The sequence below is a fragment of the Cuculus canorus genome, chromosome 23 (assembly GCF_017976375.1).
Source record: "Cuculus canorus isolate bCucCan1 chromosome 23, bCucCan1.pri, whole genome shotgun sequence".
NCBI lineage: Eukaryota > Metazoa > Chordata > Aves > Cuculiformes > Cuculidae > Cuculus > Cuculus canorus.
Window position 1 is genome coordinate 4309695 of NC_071423.1, and position 27461 is coordinate 4337155.

Consider the following 27461-nt stretch of genomic DNA (forward strand, 5'->3'; position numbering starts at 1 on the left):
TCCAAAAAAGTGCAATACTGCTTTTATTTGTTCGTATTTACAAAGAAAACAACGCTGGATGTGAATCGCCCCTTCTCCTCCCTCACCCGCCCACGCGTTGGCCGACAGGAGCCGCGGGCTGAAGGGTGCTGGAAGCCCACCCACTACTTCACCTTCACAGCAGATGCCTCGTGGATGGACTCCATCACGGCTGCAAACCGGCTGCAGAGGTCATACGGGGAGTTGGGCCGGATCTTGGGGGGCTCTTTCAGAACAATGACCTCGGTGGAGGAGTCAAGGAGCCTGGGGAGCAACTCACCCAGCTTCCTCTCCTGTTTTGCTGTCGTTGGGGAAGAAGAGGAAACAGTGAGTGGTGCCACAGCAGGGACAGACTGATGGCAGAGGGCTCCAGGGCTGCAGTGGAGCCTTTTAGGAACCATCTCCCAGCGCTGACTGCCACCCATCTCCTGCCAAGGCAGGCTTCTACAGGAACCCCCCATCTGGTAAGACAAACCAAACCCAAAGCACACCTAGAGAACGCTAAGCTATTCTCTTGAAACTTGCTTTTCATATTTCAGGGCAGAGGAATCATGGAATGGTTTGGATCAGAAGGGCCCTCAAAGTCCATCCAGTTCCATCCCACCACTGGATCACAGGGCTTAAAGCCCCGTTCATCCTGGCCTTGAATACCTCCAGCGTGTTCAATCCTTCTTCTTGCAGAAGACTAAATTCTTCTACAACATAGCTCAGTACACAGCTGAAGCACATTTCCCCTCTCACAGTCTGTGCCCTCAATGTGCTATGGTACAAGGGAAATATTTTAACCAGTCCTCCAATTCCTTTCTAGTTCAGATTCCTTCAGGTTTCTCCAATTCCTTTCTAGTTCAGATTCCTTCAGGTTTCTCCAATTCCTTTCTAGTTCAGGTCTATGCGCTACCCTGCCCACAAACAGAAGAACAAAGGTGACGTGGGCAGCCATTCCCTACCATCCATGTCTTCTCGTCCCAGATAGGAGCACCAGTGGCTTCTCATGACCTCAATGGCATCCAGGTCCTCTTTGGAGATCTCGTAACCGTTCATGAGGTGCATGCAGGGGATGATCAGCTCGTTCAGGATGCTAATGCCTTCTGTCACGAGAGCTTCCTCGCAGCTTACGAACAGAGATGACGCCACCTCGTTCAGCTTCTACAGAGGAGCGAGAATCAGGGGACAGACTTGTAAACAGCAAGAACGCATCTCATGCTGTCAGGAAAGGCGCCCAGCCCTGGCCCCTTCGCCGATGGCCATGGAGAAGGGCAAAGACCAGCAGAGCCAGGCACCAAGTTCTGGTGGAACTCCCACCTTTTTGCTTTCTGTGGTGATCCCTGTGATTAAATATATATATATATATTTATATACACATATGTAATTAACTATGTGTATGTACAGAGTACATATAGCCTATTTATAATTCCGGTTTTAGGATGCCAGGATCCAGATGTGCCTCTGCTCACATTCCCCAAGAGCTGTACAGCACATTCTTTCACTGAATTATCACTTCCTAGAGTTCCAAACCATTGCTGGTACTCAGTCAAGGGCAGAAGCCGCGGTAACAGGCACAAGAGAGACAGTTATAGCGCTTTGGACAACCACAGAGCAGGAGCTAAAGCCAAAGATCCTCTTTATGCTATTTTTCTGCCCCATTATATGTTGCTCGGAGAGAGGAAACCATTACCATTAGAAATAAATATTGGGGGGGGAAGGAAGTGAGTGGACAGAAAACGATGCAACGACTGAGTTCACAACGGAAGCATGGAGTTAAACCCCAGGAGCGAGTTCAGCAGCATCTGGACCTTCCCTGAAAACGCAACGCGCTAATTAAAAGGGGACGTAGTACAGACTGAATCCCTGGGGAATGCACACTCAGCAGCTGGGACAGGAGTTGCTCCATAGGAGCTGATGCTGCCCAGGCTGTGCCCTCCCCTCCTTTCCAGGAATAAGCGTAGAGCTTCCCCGTTACGAACCAGGAGACATTTCCTTCTGTACAAGGCGATCAGCGACTCGTCCACTCCTCTCCTGGCTCCTTTCAGCAGCAGCTGGGAGTTGCTTTGGTAGGCGTAGACCAGGTAGGTGAGCGACTCCTGGTACCTACGAGCAGAGGGTCAGTGCTCCGGCAGGAAACCCTTCCCAATTGGCCTGAGTGGTAACGAGCATCTAGCCTGACAGGAGCACCTTCATCTCCTTGCCAAAGCCTAAGTGAACAGATGCCCTACGTCAAGTAATTAATCCTCCTCATCACCGTGTGCCAAACGAGCACCTCAGGAAGAGCCCTTAAAGCCGGGTTGTGTACAGCTTAGCCCGAGCTCCAACGCCAAAGCTGACCTTTTGTATAGCACTCCGAGAAGTGCAGAAGGTAACATGTTCAGTTCTTTGCATACTTCTGACCTATAAACCCTCCCGGTGAGGAAACAGAACAGAGATCAGGTCACCTCAGGGAAGCTCTGATGCACGCTGCCCAGCCTCCCGTCTACCGTTCCTCCTGAATCTGGGGGTTCTTCACTGTTAACCGCCTCAGATTTCAGTTCTGTTTCAATTCATGAACTATTTCTGGAAGCCAGTTTAGTATCTGGATTGGAAACATCCAGAAAATTACAATCTTTTCATAAAACGCCTCTATCCTCCTCCACACCACACTGTTTATGTAAAATACAGGTTCTAGAACAGCAAGGAGGGAAAAAAAAAAAGCCCTTTAAAAGTTCTTAAGAGTCTAAGGAACTCCAAAATGTGTGTTTATACAAAGTACAACACCCAATTCCAGGCAGCTGAATTTTAATAGAGGAGTCCAAAGGAAAAAAGACAGTGCTGGCAATCATTGCTGCAATCCCATCTCTGGGAATGAGAAGCTAAAGCTCTGCTTCCTAGAGGGAAAAATCAGGGGCAACTCTAAGCAAGCAGGCAGCACCTTGTCCTGGTATTCGAACCGCAACCGTGCTGGCAGCAGATTCCATCAAGGGCCACTAGAAAGTCCAGGTGGGAAGCCTTTTGCCCTCAGATACTGAACTCCAAGTGGCCATCGTGGGGCAGAAAGGAGAAGCTCCGTCAAAGCAGCCTCCCACCTCTAGGCTCCGCAGCTTATCTTATTGGAATACACAATTAAAGCAACTTACTTCCCATTCTGGTACAGCTCCAACCCCGTCAGCAGGTAAACGGACACCTTGCGGAACTGACTGTAGTCTTCGTGCCATCGCTGTGGGGAGCGGTGAGAAAGCCGAGCGTCAGCCTCGCCCCTAACACCCGCACGCGCTTCACGTTCCTTCGCAGCTCCAGAATGGATCAGATTCCACCCTTGGAAAGGTCTAAATGTCTCTCATAACCCACACATAAATCACTTCAGTTAAATGCAAAGATAGTCCCTAAAGATTCCCAGTGCATCCCTCCTCCCTTCCAGCATCCTCCTGCGGACACACATGCCTCGGGCAGCACGGAAGCCACCTTACCTTGTACTCCTCCATGTCCATGTCAGCAGGACCGATCTCTCTCAGCTTTGCTCGTGCTACCTTCATAATGCTGATTGACCTGCTCAAAGGTGAGAACAATCAGAAGAGTGGCCCCGGCTGCTCCCAGGTGAGAAAAGCCTGGAATTCCGATTCATCTCAGAATCCCTGGCACAAACCTTTCGTCGTAGCTGAGGTTTTTGTCGGCAAACTGTTCGAGAAGGGTCCGGTCCACCACCTGCTGGGGAGCTTTGTTCTGCAAGAAGTAGATGAGGACGTGCTGCAAGCGGGCATCGTTCTGCGGGGTCGGGGTCTCTTTGGACAGTTGGTAGAGCCGGGAGTACTCCTCACGGAACGCCTGTCAATGGAATACACGCACTGACACCTCCGCTCTTCTGCCCTGGGAATGCCACATCAGCTGACATGGAGCCTGCTCTGTCCTGATGGGATTCCTGCGGGCAGTACTGAGCCTTCACTGCTCAGTTTTGTTCTCGAGAGCCCCTGAGCTGTCAGGAGAAGGCATTTGCACGCATCAAATGTGCACTTAGAAAGCGCCAAGGTGTCCAAATGCCTCTCAGAGAGGGGGCACAGGGATGCCTTTGACCCAACTCCAGCTCCATATACATTCAGCAGTGCCTATTCTTTCAAATCCCTCCATTCACGCAGACATTCCTTGAGGACACAGAGCACACAGCAAGCGTGTGTGTTCAGGACCAAAAAACACACGTCACGGGTGCTGGTTTGTTTTCTGCTGATCGCACTGAGGATGTAGGCAACAAATTCCAAAAGGCACACAAAGGAAGCCTCCTTTTGATTTTCCAGATTGAGAAGATTGCCAATACTAACAGGATAAACAGCAAAAATAGTGAAGACTAAAATAAAAAGAAAAAAACGCTGTTTCTCCAGGGAGGAGGGAGCTCTTACAAGCTCTAAAATTGAGTTAGAACTGAAGGGTACATCCATAGAATTATGTTGTCACAATAAAAGAGCAGAAAATGAACTGCAGGACAGAAAGGCCATTAACTAGAGGAAAAACTGCACAGATCGTTCCCTCGCACTCCTGACATGTCAATACAGCATGGATTCTTAATTCTGTGAAGCCAGATATCCATACCATTGGATTTAGCAAACAGAGAAGATACCTTTACGAGCCCTGCTTCAGACCCATCGCGATCAAAGGTCTGGCGGGCTTTTGCAATAGCCAGGATGACACCTTGCATGGCTGGGCTCAGCATCACCTACCACGGGAGCGGGAGAACAAACATAGACAGGAACAGGGAAACAGGAACAGACAGGGAAAGAAGAGAAGGCACGGTGAAGAACGGAACACATTTTTGAAAGATGGGGTGCAAAAGAAATCATATGAATATGGGTTGGAACAAGCCAGAGCCGTGCTTCATCGCGCCTTGCTACTCCAACTATCACGTGCACGTCACATGCAGGGCTTTGTTAAGCACTTAAAGGTGTAAAGGCTGAGCACTCCAAGCCTTGAGTGTGAATTCAGCATGTGAGGATGTAAAGCACATAAGCTCCGTGTCCTGTTCAGCCTCCCTAAGTGATGGGAATGTGAGCACAGCGCTGCGGCGGAGCAGTTCACGGTGCCAACTTCACCCAGGCTGATGTTAAACACATGCAAGGAGTGGCGTGAAACCAAACAGCGCTCGTGGAAAAGAGAACTTTCAAACCACTGTTCGAGTGCCTAAGAGTGTGATTCGACAGCCGGATTCAAAACACTGGCAGCTGGGGTATGGCGAGTCCGGCTGTCAGCGGTTCACGGCTTTGAGAGGGGACAACTCTGACCGAGGAGAGCAGAGCATTGTCGATACCTTAACACCGCTGCGATCAGTTTTGATGTAGTTGTGCCAGAAAGGAGACTTAAAGGAACAACGTGCAGACCTAACAATTGAGCGCTTTTACTGAGGTGTTCTAAATCTGATGGGATTTAGAAATGAAACCGCTAAACGATTGGGTTTGGACGCCTTCATTTCCACAGTGGGAAAACATCCGTTGCAAACAGATCTGTTCCGTGACAGACCACAACGTACCCAATCTTGGGAAAGCTCAAAGCCAGCGAACTACAGAGTTATAGCTTAATGACTGGCAGTAATTAACCCCTGCACTGGGATCTGTACCTCCTCATTATATCCGTCTGCATCGGATCTAATGGGAATCTTCCCCACACTGGGGATTTCCACTTCAGAGACCTGTGAGCTAGTCTGGGCAGCAGCCTCGGTTCCCTTAGCGTCCTGTGGTGGCTCTCCCTGACCCGTAAGTGCTGTTTCTCCGGGCTGGGCCTTCACTGGCTCTGCCTCCTGGGGCTGTGGCCAAGAAGAAAAGAAAGAGAGTAAGAAAAACCAAAGCGAAATACAGGAAAGCAAAAAGGATCGAGTCAGATGTGGCACAGATATAGAACTGCACAGAAATGGAGAGAGCAAAGGTCTGTCCAGAGGAACCAAAGGCAAGAATGGGTTGATTCCTGAGCCAGGGCCCAGCTCCTACCTTCTCGAGAGCAGCCTCAACACCGTTTTTTTCATAGGCATCATCGGTGTTTGCGATGGCCTTGGCCGTCTGCTCCTTGGCGATCCTGGCGTGTTCAGAGGCCAGAGAGTGCGCACTCTGCTCGCAGACTGACGCCTGATCTGCAGGACAGAGGGGTGGCATCAGACAGCACAAACAGCTGGATTTCTCCTCCTCTCCTGCTCTAAAATGCTTTGTAGGTTAGGATTAAAGAGCTGCTGCGCTCATCCCAGAGGAGGAGGCATTTCACGTGAGCATGTGCGCACCCCTTTTCGGTGGGCATGACACATACCACCAGGGATTGCCACGTAGCGCTTCCCCACGCCACGGAACAGCACTTGGACATTTACTAATCGATCGTTATTAAAGAAAAAAAGGCTGGAAGTGAAATGAGACCTGTCCATTATGAAGAAATGAATGGAAAAGAACATTTCTGATGACAGCCTGGCAGGATGCACATGCAAAAACAGTGGAACAGCCTTCTGTACTGCCAGAACAAAGCCTCCCCCTGCTGCTGTTCCTCCTTCACCGATGTTTTCTCCTGATATCCAGGAACTTGTGCAAGGCTCCAGCGCAGGGGTATTTCTGACCAGCTGGCTGTTCCTAATTTCAACACAGTTTGCACGACTGGATGCAGTCTTACCTGGTCCTGATTCAGAGGAGAGGTCCTGTGATTCTGAAGAAGGCGATGGCTCCATCTGCGGAATCTTGCAAGATTGCTCCTCCTCCCACTCTTCTGCCTCCTGCTCGAGCCGCCAGTTGTCCTCCTGGATGTAATGCCTCAGCTCCAGGGGCAGGGCTTCCACCTCCTTCTGGAACTGCCCAGCCTCGGAGCCATCATCCTTGTCTACAAGAAAGGCAGGACCGGCTAGAACGGAACACGGAGGGGGTCAACCCACACCACCATCGCAGACTACGTAGATACACAGCGTTAAAACTGAGGGAGAAGTGGGGAAAAAAAGCCAACCTTCTACTAGCTTCGTAATTTAAGATGGTTCATAAGCAAAAGTGCAAAAATAAAGACAAATCAAGAGTTATGGGAAACAGAACCCAGTGTTGTTCTACCACTGGGCGGCATTGATCACGGAGAAATTCCAGACACAGGGCCCGCTGCCGAATGAACACATCCTTATCCAAGGGCTCCCACTGCATGGGGAGCGGGTATTTACACTGCCAGTAGATGGAAAAGTCCTAATTCAGCTGGAGACATGAGATTCCCAACTCTGCAGAGCATATAAACGCAGGGAACTGCATGGATTCCACACTGAGATAGACACGCTGCTATTCTGCACCATTTTTTAGAGCTACCTCAGTATTCAGCTTTAAACCAGCACAAACCCAAGTGGTATCAGCTTCAGACAGGTCTTCAAATCTACCCAAAGCAAATGTCAGCTCTCTACATTGGATACTCTTACGCACCCATTGTAAAAGCATCTTTCAGAACCAACAAAAATTGCATTAAATTAGGGAGAAAAAAAAACCCCCAACCCATGGGTTCATTTCAGAAACGGAACTGTCACAGGGAGACAAAGAACCACCAGCTCCTCATCAGCCGGATTTAGCAATGAACAGAATGACAGTTCTCTATTGTTTCCGTCTATTTATTACATCGCAATGAACCACGCGTGAAATTATTAGTTTCTCCTACAGCTGCTTGCCATGTATGGTGCCACGTGCGCGATAATTCCTCCCCGTCACTATTTATACATTGGCACTGCAAACACACTTGCACATCTAAGCCACTGCTACCAATAACTCACGCACCGGGGAAGGCTGTGTAAAAAAAAGAGCTCAATATAGCGAGATCAGTGAAAAACAAGCCAAGGAGTCAGAAGGCACGATAAAAATGGGAGAAATAATGTAGTAGGTGTTGCACATGCCCTTAGAAGAGAAACACCCAGTTTATATGAAACTATATAGAGACTCAAAGTGACAAATGCCAGGAATAAACTCATGGTGGAGGGGGCAAATGGGGAGCGCGAGTGTTGATAGGCATTAATAATACAGAAAGCACTGTACCCAATCCCACTGGTAACCTGCTTGCTTTACCCTTCAGGGTAGATTTGTCTTTATTTTGGCACTTTTAGCTTATGAATCATCTTAAATTATGAACCATAGAATAACAGAACAGTTCGGGTTGGAAGGGACCTTAAAGATCATCCAGTTCCAACTCCTCTGCCATGGGAAGGGAATCATCATCCCTTTTACCAGGGATTTAGGAATGAATCCAGCATGGAGCAGATTATTACTCTCTACAACTACCTAAAAGGAGGTTGTGGAGAGGAGGGAGCTGGGCTCTTCTCCCAAGTGACAGGGGACAGGACAAGAGGAAATGGCCTGAAGCTCCACCAGGGGAGGTTCAGGTTGGATATCAGAAGAAAATTCTTCATAGAAAGAGTCATCGGGCACTGGAACAGCTGCCCAGGGAGGGGGTCGAGTCGCCTTCCCTGGAGGTGTTTAAGGAACGGGTGGATGAAGTGCTGAGGGACATGGTTTAGGGAGTATTAGGAATGTTTGGACTCGATGATCCAATGGGTCCTTTCCAACCTGGTGATTCTGTGATTGCATTTTTATTTGAGGTGAAGTTTTTGCGTTGTTACAAGACAATGGTGCCAAAGCCGAAGAACACAACAATCACGCGGGGCAGAGAGACAAGATAATACATGATGGCTCATTAATTAGCAGTTCTGTCTGCGGTACCTGTGGCACGGCAAGATGCTTTGTCATGAATGTACATCAGGCAGTAGGCACTGGCGTTCCTGAAGCCTCCGAACGAGTCTCTCTCCAGTTCTTCCCAGGACGACTCGGTCACGGAGATGTCATTGTACTTGAGCCAGCGCTGGCGGGGCTGATCATATATGTACGCCCAGTAGTGACCGGCATTCGCTTGCCCTTCGTGCACCAGGACCGCGTGCAAACGGTAGGGAACCTGCAACGCACACGGACACCGTTTCAGATGTACTTTGGGGAAATGACTTTGCCGATCTCAGTACAAACACTGCAGCCAAGTTCAGAGCTGTGGCCTGGTACAAGGCTCCTGATCCCTACGGTACATTTCCCACTAAGTGAGAACGGACTTTTGAACGAAAAAGCAACAAGATTTTCAGGAAGAACCTATTCTCTGCTTCATCATCATACTGGGATTGTTTAAAGTACGATAAAGAGGATGACAGGAAAACCCAATAACAGCAATATCAATTCGATATCGCCCTACGGAAGCCGCATTCCCTACCTGTTGGAGGAGAGGGTCACAGTACATTTGTTCCATGGAGAGGTTGATTCTGGTAATGGACTCCTTCAGATCTGCCAAGAACATCACCAACGAGAGAAAGACAGAAACGTTAATGACTGCTCAGCAGGCTGCGCCGGCCCCTTCCACTTCCAGAAGTCTGAAGCCACGCAGTAACCGTCAAGCTCACTTAACGGCAGGGCTGAGCCTGCACAAGATGAGTTGTACATCAGATGTATCCAACGGAGGGGATGAAAATCAGGCTGGCATTTAGCGGAAAACCCACAAGAAACATATCAGGGGCCCACCTTGCATGTCTTGTTCAATCTCGTTTCGCCATCGCTGCAGGCACGTGCGAACAAGGTTCAACTCTTCCTCAGAAACCGCGTGAGGAGCTGGATGCTCGGGTATTTCAGAAGGCTGCAGTGGTGTCCTCGATTCCTGCTGCAGCGAGGGATTTGCTGAAAAGCAAGCTGCATCTCCCGTCCCAGCAGCCTTCCTTTCTTGCACGCTGCGAAGCAAAATCCAAGAGGAGTGGAAGGTCTTTCAATCTTTCTCAGTGTTTTTATTTTTGATTTTTTTTTTCCCTTTTTGCTAAAGAATAAGAAATCAACTCCACAAAACATACTCCGGGGCCAAAACAGGATTCCTTTTGTGGGGCAGTATAAAATGTAAAGAGAACACGTACACTGAAATGTGCTTCTTCCTTAACACAGAAAATTAAAATATAGCATGAATAAAAGCCAAAATTCTTACAGAACTCCGTAAGAACAGCTTCGCAACAAGCAAATAGGAAAATCCCTTCCCTTACTACTAACAAATTCATGCATTTACTCAGCTGAACTCAGAGTGTAAACCAACCACGCTTGGCCACGTTTGTAATAATCCAATATTGCAATAATTTACGGGCTGATGAAGCAAAAAAAAATCAGTAGCCTAAACAAAAAGAGTACAGAATTTAACTCAGAATTGCTGCTCAGACGAGGAATACGGCGATGCTTTTGGGGAAGGAAACAGAATGGACTAAATGCAGTGTTCTATCCAGGAGCACTAAGCTGAAAGGCAAAATTCTCTTTTTACTCCTGTCCACTAACCGGTCTGGCGGCGAGAACCTGTGCGGGACAGAGGGCTCGGCCTGGGATGGCAGGAGCGCTGCCTGGGAGCCCTGGGCCGGAGGAACGACCCTCGCTGGCTTAGTGGTGATGAACTCCAGAACGTACTGCAGCATGTCGGGCAGCGGGAAGCGAGCCGGGCCGGAGCCGTACTTCATGTACCTACGGAATCAGCAAGGGGTGCATTGATCATAGAATCATGGCGTGGGTTGGGTTGGAAGAGACCTCAAAGCCCATCCAGTTCCACCCCCCTGACATGGGCAGGGACACCTCCCGCTGGATCACGGGGGTCAACGCCTCATCCAGCCTGAGCTGATGAGAGGAGAGCAACGAGGAAGATGACTCCGGGGTTGGGATGAAGGCAGGTGAAGCACTGAAGGGAGGAGAGGGGAAAAAACCAACAGGTGAAGCCTAAATAGGAGCAGTTTTCACCAGGCCCACCTTCACCTCCCTTCGCCTCTTTGCTTGCCCCTTCTTCATTTTAAAAACACAAACTGAAAGCAAGTTTAGTGCTGATTAACAGGACTCCTACACAAAGCACCTGGAAAAGTAAATCTCCTGTCTGTCGCCAAGCCGAGTCTTTGCTCTCCATCTCCGTCTTTCCCCAGTACATAAAGCCAAACGCCAAGCGAGAGGAGACCTCCAGTATGAAAAAACCACCTTTGTGATGTGTTCCTGAGCTCCCTCGCTGAAACTCGCCACACGGCTGACAGTGACAACCGTAGCCTTTAAAAAACCGACTCTTTTTAACGGCATCAGGAGTGTTCAGGAACCATCAACCCCATGACTTTGGCGAAAAAAACCACACTTCCTCACCCACGCTTCTCAGAACAAACCTGGTTCTGCTTCTCCTTTCCCTACAAGTCTCTCTTCTGTTGGAATGCTGGTTTAAAAGGAAGCTTTTGCTTCCAGAGGGCACAAAACCAAAGCCAGACGTCTCCTTACCTTTCCAGTTTCTGCTGCAGAAGCACCATTTTCTCCTTCAACCTCTTCATTTCTTCTCTCTTCATGTGAATCAGCTCTTTACTGCTGTAGAGGTACCTGAAGAGGGAAATATAGAGCCCTCCCTGTCAGATCCGTTTACTCCTAACATCCAGTCTTTCACAAATATTCCTTCCTCGCTCACCCATAAAACCTGCTTAATTTCTTTAATTACAGCAAAGCAACGGCTTTAAAAGTACCGAAACAGAGCGACTCACCTGTCCATATAAATAGTCTGGGGGAATTCTAGCTTGGTGTGAATTTTCTCTGGCTGTCCTAGGGACTGATTGAACTCAAATCGGGAGAGTTCAAAGGTCAGTACTGGTGGGAGTTTTGTAAACCAGCGCTGTAACAAAAGCAGAAATGCCCCCAAAGGGACTTGTTTTAAGATGACCGCTAAACGGCGCATTTTAGACTGATCCTAAATGAGTTTTGATTAATCTTAAATCATTTTAGATTAATCCTGAATGATTTTATATTGATCCCAAAGTGTCTGTTTGTCTCTAAATACTGAATTAGTAAATATTTCGTTTATGGAGCGACTAGTCAGAAATCCAAATCTTACGAGATTAAAATTCCCACTGCCATTTTCCATTTTCACTCTGAAGAAGCCTCGTAACAGCTTGCAGAAAGTTACTTTTCATTGCCTGACACATCCAGCCTCGCGGATTATTAACGGATCCAGCACTGAATTTTACAAAATTAGCAGACACTAAGCAAACTCTGGATGTCAGCTAAGAGCCTCTGAGAGAGTTCTTTCCCAACGGAGGTCACATGCAGCGATGAAGAACGAAACAGAAGTCCCTAAGCGGCGCTTGATTCCTCATCCTCTCTCTATTTACAAACTGATCTAGGAGATTTAGGGAAAACCTCCACGTGCTGTACATTCCAAACACCGTTCAAAGAGCCACAAAGAGAATTTGGTGTTGAATTTCCCCTTCATCCCTCTCTTCCTGGCTTCTCAACCCACTGCCAGCGATACCCTGTGCCCACCTTGGCATGGCATCCTCCGGCCGCGCTCCCTGCCGGGGTCGGGATGAGCACGGAGTCAGGCCAGTAAAATGCCCCACACCAGAGCTCAACAGCACATTTCTAGATGGGAAATACGCCCCATGGAGGCAATTTCTTTTATTATTTTAAAAAGACTTTGGAAGAACAGGGAGCAGAACTTTCGGAGGAGAAGCCCAGTCTCCAGAACTAGAGAACACAAAGACGGAGAAGGAACGACTGGCACAGCGATTATCTAAGAGAAATGCAAGCTCTCATTAATCCCACTGATGCTTTGAGCCTCAGGACACTCACCTACGTTCTCAAAAGACAAAATGATCTACGGCCCCTATCGTGCCGTCCTCTAGCCACGACATCCTGGGAAGTGAAATTAAGATGCACAGTTTTTCCAGTCAGATTTCTCAGAAATAAAGCCAGTGCCTTTTCCTTCTGCCCGTACAAAGAGCGATTAAAACACCTCCACCATAATTTCCCTTATCTTTCGGTGAAGGATTTGCAGGAATTAAAAACTTTGGATTGAGAAGATCCTGCCCGATCAGCTCCCTGCGTCCCCCTGTCTCCGGCACCAGCCTCCATCGGCTTCACCCACATCTCCTGTAAACGCACCCAGCGGGAACGGACTCCATCCCTCCTTTCAACCACAGCAACGTGTCTCTCGGATGCTCTCCCTGAACTGCAACACCTCTCCCTGCACGTTTCTGAGCATTATTTCCCAGTCTGTCTCTCCTCTAACTCCTCGGCTGCTCTCCCACTTGTCGCATGCTGAATGTAAAGGCACTCCCTCACTTCCCGCTTCCCTGTGACCGAGTGTTTTATGATTGGTTTGTGATTCGTGAGATTCGAAGAAAAGAAAAAAAAATGGAAAAAAAATAAAAGAAGAAAAAAAAAATCAGCACAGTTGGAAGAGCAGAGTGGAAATGAGAGGGAAAACACACACTGTAACAGGGAGAAAGATACAAATTCCAAATGGCATACCATGGAGTTAAGCACTGTACTTTTACCCTCCGAAACTATGGAGGCAGTGGTTCTCCCCCTACTCAGGTACAGGTAGGCTTCAACAGAAAGAGAGAGACTTTATCACAAGGCATCAGAAGCACATCTTTACCTTTTTATTTAAAACAAATGCCTCGAACTGGCTCTACAGGACAACACAGCTTTACAAACAAGCAACACTCGGTGTCTCACCATGTAATACTAATGTACGTTTATGCGAGATTCCAAGTATCCAGAGAATATTTCGTATTCAATTCTTAAGGAACATTTACATTTGCCATTTAAAGCTATCAGAACACAGCGAGACACCCCTGTGCCGTCTGCATTGCATTTTTTTCTGCAGCAGGCACCCAAAAGCTCCACGAAACCCCACGGAACTAACCTCCTCGCCATACTTCACCGACTGCGATGCCGCCCCATCCATCTCGCCCTCCACCATGGCTCCTTCCAAGCACTCGTTTAAGTTTCGATAACCGTTTACCTGAAGGGGGTACTGACCAAAGGTCTCGATCTTGGAAAATGCATTGCCTGGATGATGGAAACGATAGAAAAGCATGAACTTCAGAGGACAAATCAAGTCCGCTTAACCCACGCCTGTCAGCACCAGGTAGAGACACAATTTGCAAGAACCAAACCGCATCCAGCTCCCTGTACGCACCCCGGGCAGGGCAATTCTCCCGATGAACAAGTGCTTTTACGTACAGGAATACCAGTGACTACTTAATGTTTTCAGAAGGCAGCCTTTAAAATTGTCTGTAACATTTTTATCACAAAGACTATTTATAGGTTTAAAGAAAAAGGCAATTTCATCAGGAATGCGCAAAAAAATCCCACGTCCTTACTGCCACAAATCAACACACTCCAAGGAGGGAAGAAAAGAATCTCCCAGACCTTGCACTCACCCTCATGGATGCCCTCAGTTAAGAATGTCCCGTAGAAAAGTTGTACCATTGGATTTTCAGATTTGTCCCCAGGGCTCCTGTTTCAGAAAGAAAAAGCACACCTTCGTTTGCAACTGGAAAAAAAGCCCCAAGTCCAAATCGTGGTCTTTGCTTGGGAATCTGCCTGCGGCCCAAAGTAAAGTTTTCTACCCGGGCACAAAGTACAGATGAAGCGCCCATCCGTGTTCATACTCAAAAGCCCATCGTAACACGGCAGGGGGTTGGAACTGGATGGGTTTTAAGGTCCCTTCCAACCCAAACCGTTCCATAATTCTCCGATAACATACACATCGGCAAGGAAGAAAACCCAAACAAGTGAAGGCATCACCTTTTGAGACGCTGTTCCAAACTACCAGAGCTTTCATGGACATCAGTTCTGCTGAGTTACCCTAAAAAGCTTATTTCCTCTGCAGGCCGTATCGGCATTGAAGAGAGTCCTACACTTGTACGTATAAGGTTTCATAAGCACATTTCAAGCTGGAGGAGTATCGTCGTCAGTGAACAAAACCACTCTCTAGCATCTGTCACGTAAAGCCCTCTTGTTTCAAACCTGGTTCTCCTCAGCAAACTCCCGAGATCACCGAGAACTCACTTGACATTAACAGCAAGCTGGAACGCGTCCTCCAGCCAGTCCAGTAGTTTGTGTGTGACTTCACTCACGTCTTGCTAGAAGAGAGACAAAAGCCAAGAGTCAATCGCGATGCCGACCAGGAATTGTTTCCCTGCTCTGCCGGTCTCACAAACCTACTGGAACACAACCCGCCTGGCACCTGCCCAGCTGAGGGGAGTGTGAACTGAAGTACTGGGCTGATTTAGACCAACAATGAATGTTCTGCTCGTCTGAAAACTAGATCAGAGGAAACGATTGTGATCGCTACCCAATCACCCAGCTGGCGCCGGGTAGCGCGCTGCGACGCTGGCTGTTTAATTAGCAAGCACGTACATTTCCCCTAAATGACACAGGGACAGCTGCTTGTCGGTTGATAAACATGGGAGGGGGCCTCTGGAAGTAATAGCGGGAGGAGGCGGAATAGGATTGCAAGTGCCGTTCTGAGAAAGCAAAAAGCTTTTTAAGGCAGATTTACCTGCTGTTCTTCCGTGGATCTGAACGCGTCCCTCAAGAGTTCCAGTGCTGCAGAAGGATCTACAAACTTACGACGCGTCCCAAGCATTAAAGCAAACAGACACTGAAGTTCTTGCATGAACGCAATATTTCTCTTTCCCTGCATGGCAAAAGAAGAAAAGCCAAACGTTTCCTGCAGCTCAAAATCAGCATTTTAAACCAAAGTGCTACAGAATACCTGAGGCATAGGCACATACCCTAAGAGGCAGATTAGCAGCCGAAAGAAGGGGAGGGTTCAGCAAGGATGAAAAAAGAAGGACATGCAGTGTCATTTCTTGGGAGCAATCCATCTCTCAACAGACGTACGGGAGAAAGGATTTAACCAGAACAGAACCCAGAGTGCCAGGAGCGGTAACTGCTACAACTGACGGCAAAAGCTGGTGAATAAAGGCTTGTGGTGATAGGACGAGGGGGAATGGGTACCAACTGGAGAGAGGCAGATTTAGAGTGGACATTAGGAAGAATTTCTGCACCATGAGAGTGGTGAGACACTGGCCCAGGTTGCCCAGGGAAGTTGTGGCTGCCCCATCCCTGGAGGTGTTCCAGGCCAGGTTGGATGGGCCTTGGGCAGCCTGAGCCAGTGGGATGTCCCTGCCCATGGCAGAGGGGTTGGAACTGGATGATCCTTAAGGTCCTTTTCAACCCAAACTATTCTGTGATTCTATGAATTCATGAATTTATCCTGCCCGCGCTTTGGGGTTTTCAGATTATCAAGAGCAGACACGAGAGCAAGCAAAGCAAAGCTCGTCACTAGTGGTGGCCACAAGCTAGAGGAATTAGCCTTCACTTCTGATAATTGACGTATGCCTTTTCCTGAGCACCTTCTGCTGGCTGCTCTCTGAAGGCATCGGCGTGAGAAGCCCCTTCCAAGAGACTCGAACACCAGCTCCAATACTGCATACTAGATTCTGTTTTACACAAAAGAACAATCTGGAGCTCCCAAAAATGTTTTATTGGACAAACTTCCCCCCGCAGCAGTCAGAAACTCTAGGGGAAAGCTTGATGAGAAGCATCAGATTTTTTTCTACAGCGACTCTGTCTTTGAAATGTATTCCCCAAATTTGTCTTTAATGCAGTCTGACAATTTGAAAGCCGTTAACAGCGTCACAGGAGTCCCAGATGGCCCCAAATTAAATCCGCTTAGAGAAAGAGTAGAACAGTAGAGCACAAAAGAAGGAAGCTTTGCGGTGTTACTCAATGAAAACTTACAGTGCGACTCTGACAATTATCAAGCACGTTTGGTGGGAGAGAGTACCCAAGGACCAGCCTCCGGAATTCCGGCAACTGAAACAGCGACTGAAAGGGAAGGAGAGGTACAGAGCAGTCAGCACCCACCAGGATCTGACTCACTGCCATTTCATGCCCCATCATCACTCTTTTACTCCACAGCCTTTTTGTTAACTACTAATTCTTCAACAGCCTCATGTTAGGAAATAAACAGTTACAAAGCGAGCAGTCTGTGTGGTGGACCAGCACATCAGTACCCAAAGAATGAAATCTCACCTTGCCATTACAAGGATATCTCTAACTATTTCAGGATATATTTATATATTAAATATATTTAATCATTTTAGGAACGCACTCTGCACAGGCAAACTCAGAGAAAGGATGCAGGAATGCGTCACAGTGAGAAAGGGCCCATTTGAAGCTTTCCGACCTTCCCTCAAGGCTGGAGCCATATGATTGATTAACATCTATCTGCTGACCTGAAATGGTCAGAAGAGACGAACTTGCTCAGCCCCACTCACTGCTGTCTCTTCTCATTTAGGTTATCGCTAATAATACACGCTGTCGAGTCACTTAGTTGTTCAGGCATCCCCGCCAGAGCGTTCCATTAACTGGAATACGATACACCGCGTATTATGGAGCCAACAATAACTGCAGCAAAATTAAATTATCAGTTCACTTTGGCAGTCAAGCCTCTGTCATTCAGGAAGCATTTGGACATGACTGCACCAAAAGCCCCTGCACACACACAGATGATGTGTATCCCCCTCTATTTTTACACAGTCTATTAAACTGCTCTTTGGCTCCGTCTGTGCATGCCCAGAACCAAACACAACTATGTTGAATAAGCTGAAAGAAGGGAGATTGAGATGGGAGCCTAGGAAGAAATGTTTTGCTGTGAGGGTGGGGAGGCCCTGGCCCAGGGTGCCCAGAGCAGTGGTGGCTGCCCCATCCCTGGAGGGGTTCCAGGCCAGGTTGGATGGGGCTCAGAGCCCCTGATCCAGTGGGAGGTGTCCCTGCCCATGGCAGGGGGTGGGACTGGATGGGCTTTGAGGTCCCTTCCAACCCAAACCATCCCATGATCCTACAAGATAAAAATCAGAAGCCTCATTTGACCATGGTAACATTCGCTCATCTGCACACAATGATTCACAGACTTGTGGCATATTTAATTCCAACTGATAAACATTTTGACTCCAAGACTGCAGTATTCCAGGACAATTCTATACAGTTTACCTGTATGACAGCGCTAAACCAACACGTGTTCCCAATATTTTTCATTCCAACCGGCCAGTCGCCCGCTCTTCTCCAGTTGCTCTGATTGGGGTTCTCTCCCCAGACTTCACAGCGTTTCCTTTTGGAGCGGTTTTTGCTTTCGGCACAATGTGCTTCCGGTGATCTGTCACAAAAGATGCACAGCACCGTTTCACACAGATTCCCTACAACTACTGCCCTAAGCACGAGTGGGACACCGGAGCCAGGTGCTGCTGGATGAACCCGGCACAACCACACTCCGGAAAGGTTTCAGCCCCCGAGTGAGGTAGATGGGAAACATGACTGCAGTAGAACTTGGAATGATGGAAGAAGGCAATAAGGCATGCCTGTTTCCCTTCGTGAACCAGCACCCTACAGAACTCGTGCCTGCAAGTTGTTGCTGGAGGCAAATCCCACCCGTGGCAAAAAGGAGACAGCTCGGCAGTCACTGCTGTGAGGTGAATCTACATGTGGGATTTGAAGGTTCTGCCAGCACAGCGCCCTTTGTGTGGCAGCAGCGGGGACTCAATAAGCCACAACTCAACTTGTGTTTTCTATTCCAACCATCATTTCGCAGCGCTGCCCCAGAAATCACGGCCAACTGGCCAGAAGGTGGCAATGAGCACACCTAAAAGCAGCAGGGATATTTCTGGAAGGTGATTTATGTTTGCTTTGCAGTTACCACTTTAAGAATCCACTTGCAATACCTGGGAAAACCAAAACCAACATACGGACCCACTGACCTTTCCTCAAAGTCTCTTTCCACAGCCTGAGCTCCTGGTGATTCCAGTGGTTTGAAGGTGTGGACGGCGTGGAGGTCTGTGTCGTTAGGGGTAAGTGCAGCAGGAACATCTAGGAGCGGAGACAGCATTCTGATCAGTTCTCCACCAGGAGCAGGCAAACACTTCGTTTAAAAGAACCTTTAGAAAACGCTACACCTCAGAAATACGATTTTTCAATTGATAGAGCAGAATTTTCTAGCTCAGGTTTTAAATACAAATCCTCGTAGCTTGGATCACGCTAGGAAACCTGAAAAGCCCTGGATTGGGTGGATAAGAACAGCACAGACCGGGCAGCTGTATTGGCCACATTTCCTCACCCCCGAATTCAGAGCTTGAGGGAACATCGCAGATCTCTTGGAATAATGAAACAGAAACATCAGGTGCTGTGCCTCAACACCAGTGTCGACAACTGACACTATTTGGGGAAATAAAAGATTTCAATAGAATCACACAGGTCAGGATGCTCAGTTATGAGAAATTTAATGTACCGGCTACGCAGGAAAGGAGGAGGAAGGACAATGAGTAGTTCTGGAAGAGGTGGAAGCTTTACAGGGTGGAACAAAGGGCACTGCGCTGCTCCTGGTGTAGCTTCAAAGCTTCCAGCACATTTCGGCGCTGTGAGCCTGCCTAGTGATAACACCACTTGGGAAAGCTCCAGTTAATGGGTGTGTCATGAGCAAAAAGGTTTAATAAACTGTTCTCAACGACCTCAGGCTACAATTAGACTTCTTCCATCTACACGTGCCAAATGGACGGCTGGTTTTGCCAGTACCTGTAACATCTAGGAGAACAATTTCCAGGTAGTCGAATTGCCAGCTCAAACAACAGTTTAAGTTTCCATGGAAATGCGATACTGAATACTCAGTTTTGCTACGAGATGCTGTCAGAAAGAAATACGTGATCCTCACAGGGATTCAGTTCCCTCCCCTGCTTGCTTGGCTTTAGGAGCTTTGTGGAATTTCTGTGTTAGCTGAGACCGGCTGTTTAAAATGACAGCTTTGTACCTCTGTGTGTCACCTATAAAAACACTGTTAGGACACTACTGAGGCTCCTTCCTTTGGAATGCAGCTCTCCTTCACCAGGAAAGCTTAATTCCCTGAGCTGTCCCACAGCAAGTGGTGAACACTGGCAAAATCAGCTCAGCGCTGCGACAGAAGCTGGAGGGATTCACTGGCAGAAGCATAAGGACCGGTATTCCGGCCAGAAGAGGTGAAACCGTAAGGGTAAGCAGAGAAATGACTTACTTTGTGGAAGCTGTTTGCCCATAGCACTCTCTTCCCAAGCCGACGGCTCTGCAACAGCAGCATCCTGAGCCGGCTCCTGCGTGTGCTCCTCCGTCAGGAAGGTGACTGCTTCCGTGAGGTCTCCATTGGCAGCCTAGCAGGAGGACAGGGGAAAAATCCACAGTGCCAGGGTTACTCACCTGCGCTGGGACGACACGTACTGCATCTGTGGCAGAGGCAGGCACACCGCCACCGGCCCTGCCCGCTGCAGAGAGCCAAGCAGTAGTAAGAGCCCAAAATAGCAGAGGCTGGAATGTCTCTGCCGGAGAGCACTCCGGCTATATTGCAAGGACAATACAGACCCCATTACCCAATTCCATTTCCTCGCAAGAGATTCCAGCAGTCACAGGAGGCGCAGGATGTGGCAGGTTACTTTGCCAGGGGGAGAGTCATGGAATCACGATGTGTCTCTTACTGAGTGAGGGTTTTCTTCAGAGCATCGCGATGGGATAAACCCCCTTACAGTTACCCTAACATTCCCCAGACTTTACTTCTGGAAGGAACATTTAATCAATCTACTGGGATGTCCCTGCCCGTGGCAGGGGAGTTGGAACTAGATGATCTTTAAGGTCCCTTCCAACCCGAACTGTTCTACAATCCTATGATTTAAGGATTTCCTCAAACAAGCCTCTCCGTGTATTTGCAACACAGCCCTCATCCTGCTGCGACACCTCAGGAGGAGGGAGGGCATCTGATGAGCCCCGACCGACACGGCCGCAGCCAGCGCAGCACTACAGTTTATAAGCACTAAAACATAGAATACGAGAGGGAATATTTCCAGGTAAATAATGCTTCTCCAAGTCCCAGAAATCTGTGTCCCCCCTCGCTTCAGAGCAAAGATGACTGTTCCAGGGATGGATAAGACAACCAGTAGCTGTGGCCCCAACTGAAGCAAAAGCGAGGGCAGAATGAACCAAATTACCCCACACAGCACACACAGGATGGCTTGCACAGCCCTGAGTGCCGGGCTCAGCATCAGCCCACGGGCTCAGCATCAGCCCACGGGCTCAGCATCAACCCACGGGCTCAGCATCAACCCACGGGCTCAGCATCAGCCCACGGGCTCAGCATCAACCCACGGGCTCAGCATCAACCCACGGGCTCAGCATCAGCCCACGGGCTCAGTATCAACCCACGGGCTCAGCATCAGCCCACGGGCTCAGCATCAGCCCACAGGCTCAGCATCAGCCCACGGGCTCAGCATCAACCCAGGGGCTCAGCATCAACCCACGGGCTCAGCATCAGCCCACGGGCTCAGCATCAACCCACGGGCTCAGCATCAGCCCACGGGCTCAGCATCAGCCCACGGGCTCAGCATCAGCCCACGGGCTCACCAGTGAGCATCCGACCCAGGCATTGCATTTGGAGAGAGTGTGGTCTTGCCCGACTACTGGGACAAATCCAGAGCTCTCCTTTCCATGGAACAACAACAGTCACCAACCTTTAGAGCTGCATGAAGGAAAGCCGGATCCTGAATTCCCGTGATCTCTTTCAGCTGTTTTAAAAGCATCTGGTGTTCCTACACGGAAGAAATAAAGAGCTCGTGTGAGAAGGTGGCCAGGACTTGTCGAGCTGGTTCCAGAAGGCGTGCCGAGAGCTCAATGGAATAATGCTGCTTTCCGTCCTTTTTACTGGCAGATGGATACAAAAACCCATCCGCCCTCGCCCAACAGCAATACCCACATGAGGCTGAACACCTTATTTGAGTTATTTCGGACTAAGGCACATTCTGCTGTACCCTCACGAGGATGTTTGCCGGCACCTGCGGAGGGCAGGGGCACCCCTCGGCCGGCGGCAGCGGCATGTGCAGCGGGACATATAAGGAGCCTGCCTGCTCCCCGGGGATCGGCGAGGGGTTATTTTCAGCCGGGCCACACATGCCATTTGTGCACGTCACTTCTCGCTGACAATAAGGTGTCAGAATAAGGGCCCAGAGGCTGCTGTCGTTGCTCCTTTCCCCGTCAGACGGGCAGCTTGAGGTTTGGTGAGATGCTCACTCCGGGCTCTGTTCTTTCGTTGACAACTTAAAAACCAGAATTCCACAGATTTTCTTTTCCAGACTTATCAAACCCTTGCAGCCCTGGCTTACTCCAGGAGTACAAACTACAGATAACTCAACTGGCTGCTCTACAAGGAGCCCCCTCCAGGGTGGTCCCACCACCCTCCTTTTGTGGCCATGGTTGCTCTTCGTCAACAGCTCAGTCTGGGTGAAACCCAACACTGTGAGACACAGCCGGCGTTGTGGGTAGTGGATGTTACAACAGGAAAACCAGGATTGCGTATGCCTGACCTACAAAGGCTGCCTCCTGCCAGCACAGCCCAGGGAATCCCAGCTTCCTCAGATCACACCTTTAATTAATCTTAATCAGCAACACTGCAGATGAAGAAACGCAAGTTCCTACTTACTCTCATCATTGAGAAAAATAATTTAAGATACTTTCATGTCACCGGGGAGCAAGTTCCACCCAGTGAGCAGCCAACAAGTTTTTGGAGCCCCTCATCCATCCCGCTGACAGATGGATGTGCCCCACGCACAGACACGAAAGAGAGCAGAATCCCTATCGGTGGCTCCAACAGATTGCTTTTTGATGGGAATTTCCCCAAGTCATTTGAGATAGTCCCACCTCCAACACCACCCGCAGCTCAGCGCATCTCCCAGTGGCGCTCAGTGCCACTCCCAGCGCATCCCGTGAAAAGCCGAAGGTGCTGGGAAGCCTCAGGTCCAGCCAGGGCGTGATGAGGAACAGCAGGTACGGAGCCGAGGGTGCGAGGCTCCAGATGGTCACGGTTCAACAAAGCCAAACCTCTTGCATCATGTTGCTTCAGCGCGTGGCACGCGCGGCGGTTAACCCCACCCAGCGCCATAGGGTGTGTTTTTTCTTTCGAACCCCACGCTACTAAACCACACTATAATAACGAAACCCGAGGCAGGACAGGACATGATTCTCAGTGGTTCTGCTTCGCCAAAAGGACTCACAAAGGTTGCCGTAACTGTAAAAGTCGATCCCCACCGCCCTGAGATATTCCAACGGTGTCCAGCGCAAATTTATTCAACCTTTGAAGAGGAAGATTTGTATTAAGGAGCTCATCCCGTATGAGTTTTGCGAGGTCAGCGGCTGCCTGGAAGCCCACAAAAACCACCGGGAACCACCACAAATTTGCTCAGTTTTTGGGGAGCGGTTTTGTTGCTGTAAGCAGTCTGGCTGATTGCTTTTTTGAGGTTAGGCGCTATGGGGCTTTAAATCAAATTGCTAATTAGTACCAGCGTGCTGCCTCTATTAATACACCCTGCGCTTGGAAAAACTAACCCAGAGTCCTACCTGCCGGAAAAAATAACCATCCAAACTCAAACGCTGTTAACACTGAATTACAGTGCTGGAAGAAGCCAAAGCCTTCAACCTCGCACTTCATCTGTGGGAAAATGGATCTGGAGAGGGCTAAAAGCCCACCGGCGGCACCGGGAATGATGTCTGCATTCCAGGCTTTTACAAATCCATATCCATCAAGGGGAGAAGAGGCAGCCAGCGAACTCTCCCTCTATCAACACGCATTCCTGCATGCCTGACACCATCCGGACACTGTCCCCGTGCCCTGGGCACTGTCCCTGTACTCTGGGCACCGTCTGGACACCATCCCTGTGAGCTGGGCACTGTCTGGACACTGTACCAATGCCCTGGACACCATCTGGACACTGTTCCTGTGCCCTGGACACCATCTTCGTGCCCTGGACACCATCCGGACACCATACCTGTGCTCTGGACACCGTCCGGACACTGTTCCCATGTCCTGGGCACCATCTGGACACCATACCTTTGATCTGGACACCGTCCGGACACTGTTCCCATGCCCTGGGCACCATCTGGACACTGTTCCTGTGCCCTGAACACCATCTTCGTGCCCTGAGCACCGTCTGGACACCATCCCCATGCCATGGGCACCATCTGGACACCATACCTGTGCTCTGGACACCGTCTGGACACTGTTCCCATGTCCTGGGCACCGTCTGGACACTGTTCCCATGTCCTGAGCACCACCTGGACACTGTATCTGCACCCTGGACACCATCCCAATGCCCTGGGCACCATCTGGACACCGTCCCTGCAGCCTGGGCACTACCCTGACACGGTACCTGCACACTGGGCACCATCTGAGCATCGTCCCTGTATCCTAGGCACTGTATGGGCATTGTCCTTGTGCCCTGGGCACCATCCTGACACTGTTCCTGCACCCTGGGTACTGCCTGGACGCTGTACCTGCACCGTCCTCATGCCCTGGGCACCACACTGACACTGTCCCTGTGCCCTGGGCACCATCCTCATGCCCTGGGCACCATCCTGACACCGTCCCTGCGCCCTGGGCACCATCCTCATGCCCTGGGCATCATCCTGACACCGTCCCTGTGCCCTGGGCACCATCCTCATGCCCTGGGCACCGTCCTGACACCATCCCTGCACCCTGAGTACCATCCCCATGCCCTGGGCACCATCCTGACACCGTCCCGTGCCCCATCCCCACCCGTGCCGCACTCCAGAGCCGCACCACCAGCGCCGGTGGCTGAACTCGATGCTCTTTCAGTTCCCACCCAGCCCTTTCTCCCCCGGACCCGCCGCCCCCGGTCTCGGTGGTCTCGCACCGGCGGAACGGGCGTTGGGCTCGCACAGACCCCCCCCCTCCCCGTGTGTCCCCTCTCCTCCGGTGCGTGTCCCCCTCCTCCCCGGTGTGTCCCCCCCCCCCGCCTCTCACCGCGCCGCCGCCTCCCCGGTCCCGCAGCTCCGCCGTCATCGGGGCGGCCCCGCGCATGCGCCGCCGCCGCGTTCCGGCCTCGCTCCCCCCGAGTGGCCCCGGGAGCGCCCGGACCGCTGGCCGAGGGCATCCTCCATCCCCCATCCCCCTCGACAAACCCCACTGCACACCGAGCGTCCCCCCACCGCATCCCTTCCTGAACCCCGAGCATCGCCCCCCCCCGCATCCCTTCCTGAACCCCGAGCATCCCCCCCTGCATCCCTTCCTGAACCCCGAGCATCTCCCCTGCATCCCTTCCTGAACCCCGAGCATCCCCCCCTGCATCCCTTCCTGAACCCCGAGCATCTCCCCTGCATCCCTTCCTGAACCCCGAGCATCCCCCCCTGCATCCCTTCCTGAACCCCGAGCATCTCCCCTGCATCCCTTCCTGAACCCCGAGCATCCCCCCCTGCATCCCTTCCTGAACCCCGAGCATCCCCCCCTGCATCCCTTCCTGAACCCCGAGCATCCCCCCCTGCATCCCTTCCTGAACCCCAAGCATCTCCCCTGCATCCCTTCCTGAACCCCGAGCATCCCCCCCTGCATCCCTTCCTGAACCCCGAGCATCCCCCCCTGCATCCCTTCCTGAACCCCGAGCATCTCCCCTGCATCCCTTCCTGAACCCCGAGCATCCCCCCCTGCATCCCTTCCTGAACCCCGAGCATCCCCCCCTGCATCCCTTCCTGAACCCCGAGCATCCCCCCCTGCATCCCTTCACCCCAAGCATCTCCCCTGCATCCCTTCCTGAACCCCGAGCATCTCCCCTTCATCCCTTCCTGAACCCCGAGCATCCCCCCCTGCATCCCTTCCTGAACCCTGAGCATCTCCCCTGCATCCCTTCACCCCAAGCATCTCCCCTGCATCCCTTCCTGAACCCCGAGCATCTCCCCTGCATCCCTTCACCCCGAGCATCTCCAATGCATCCCTTCCTGAACCCCGAGCTTCTCCCCTGCATCCCTGAAGCTTTCTTGGGAGAGGGGCGGGGGGCTCCTTCGGATGACACAAAGCCACTCCAGCAGAGGATGCCTGCAAAATCACTTCTATCGCTTTAACGCTGCACTGTACCACACCACACAAGTCCTTTTCTTGTCAAATCGTGGCTAATTTTAACAATTTTAACCATGTTTTTTCCTTCCCTATATTGCTTCATCACTCTTACCGGGGTTTCCATGTCTGTTACTCTCCAGCGCTGCTTGGCAGCTCCGGTAGAAGCGGATTGCTGCGTTTTGGGACCATATGGAGTGAAAACAGGGCAGAAAGAAGAGTACTTTAGGAGAACGTTAGCACCACCGTGTCCGATACCTACTCGGCGTTGTTGAAAGCTCTGTCGTTAAAGCGCGATGTCGTTAGTCAGGATGGGCACCCTTAAGCAAGGTACAATAGTATTAAAAAAATAATTAAAAAGAACATTTTTAGACCTATTTTGGCCCAAGATGCTCTCTGCCAGTGAGGGGCAGGCAGCTGTGTGTCTGCCTACCGTGGTCCAGTGGTGCCAGGGCCGGGGGCATCCGCCTAACGAAGGCATAAATCGTTAGCAAACAGCTACTGCTGGCCAGTGGCTCAGGGCCCAGTGAACCCCAAAATGGGCAAATCACCGGGAAAACCATGAAGAGAAGGTTTATAACAACAGAGGGGGCCACTTATCAGCTTTTGGTGTTTGCCAAGCCCAGGCTTTTGAGAGTCTGGTTAAAATTAGGAGAAAATAGGCATTTTCCAGGTTTGCTGAGCCAAAGGGCATCAAGCGCCGTTGCCTTCACATCCTTGTGCCCACACAGCTGAGATTGCATCTCTCTCCTAATAAAAACAGCCTAATGTCTGATGCGGAGACATCCCAAGCAAGAGATGCTCTGTGGGATGCGGGCGAGCCTGCACGGCTCCGACACGGCCGGCAGCTCGGCCGCCAGAGACCCTTCGGATGAGATGTGGCGCACACGCCTGGGCAATCTGGCTCAGCCCGACGAGCTGGCGGGGCCGAGCTCCCCAGGGGCTGGCGAGCAAAATATCCATCTGCATCATCAGGAATGTGTCGCTTACAATTGCCGATCAGCGTTTCTGATCTGCAAGGCAGCGAAGATGCTGCGGCAACAGCGATGCTCCTGTCGGCGTTCCGACTGCAGTAGGAGAAAGGGAATAAAAGGGTCAGTGTTTGCCACCTCCATCCCCCTGTTTGCTAATTCCACAGCCGAAGTGCCCATTCCCAGCTGGGCAGGCACTTCCCACGTGTGGATTACCCCATGGCAGTCACAGAGCATCCCTTGACTTTTGTTTTGGAAGGGGTGTGGGAATTTCAGCATGGACCTTCCTGGCATTGCCTTGGCTCTCTTGTTCTCATCGGTGCTCCGGTACAAACACTGCTGCTCAAGAATTTGGGAGGCGAGAGGCTGAGGAGGAGGAGTTAGCAGGGGTTGAGAAAGTAAAACTAAGCGAGCTGGTGGTGTTGTCCAATTTCCCTGATACAGAAATAACTGATAAAGAAATAACAGGACTCCCAGTGAAGTGTAAATGCAACATAAGAAATGTTGGGAGCCTGCGAGGTCATTAATAGTGACAGATAGGGAGAGGATGTTGGTCACCGTCATTTTTGCCATGGTGTCCCCATGTGCTGCCGCAGAGACGCGGCTTCCACCGAGCAGCTCCTGGCTCTGGCTTCATCACCGCCTCCATCCTCTGCCTCCTGCTTGGCATCTATAAGAGACCCATCCTGCCTGGGACATCCCACCGTTACCTGGGGAGAAACCTGAGAAGGAGGCGATTCCATTAGGGGATAAGACTTCCCA

General features: G+C 50.5%; 1 protein-coding gene across 10 annotated transcripts; it reads right to left on the bottom strand.

The window, feature by feature from the left end:
• Positions 1-25870, bottom strand: USP28 (ubiquitin specific peptidase 28). Of its 10 annotated transcripts, none has more exons than XM_054087012.1 (26): positions 25844-25870; positions 21344-21421; positions 19864-19996; positions 18581-18689; positions 17820-17982; positions 16566-16652; positions 15319-15456; positions 14826-14899; positions 14195-14271; positions 13675-13820; positions 11510-11637; positions 11256-11351; positions 10293-10472; positions 9507-9709; positions 9202-9272; positions 8670-8898; positions 6613-6837; positions 5952-6091; positions 5585-5770; positions 4595-4690; positions 3632-3810; positions 3456-3534; positions 3126-3205; positions 1983-2106; positions 966-1164; positions 1-319 (listed from the first exon to the last, which is right to left on the bottom strand). In XM_054087012.1, the coding sequence occupies exons 1-26, from the start codon at positions 25853-25855 to the stop codon at positions 144-146; spliced, it is 3408 nt and encodes a 1135-aa protein (XP_053942987.1). In that variant the 5' UTR covers positions 25856-25870; the 3' UTR covers positions 1-143. The 10 variants fall into 10 exon arrangements, with proteins under 10 accessions (XP_053942987.1, XP_053942986.1, XP_053942984.1 ...); XM_054087011.1 differs by lacking the exon at positions 25844-25870 and adding an exon at positions 24646-24723 and having other exon boundaries at positions 6613-6816; XM_054087009.1 differs by lacking the exon at positions 25844-25870 and adding an exon at positions 24646-24723.
• Between the last annotated feature and the right edge of the window lie 1591 nt (positions 25871-27461).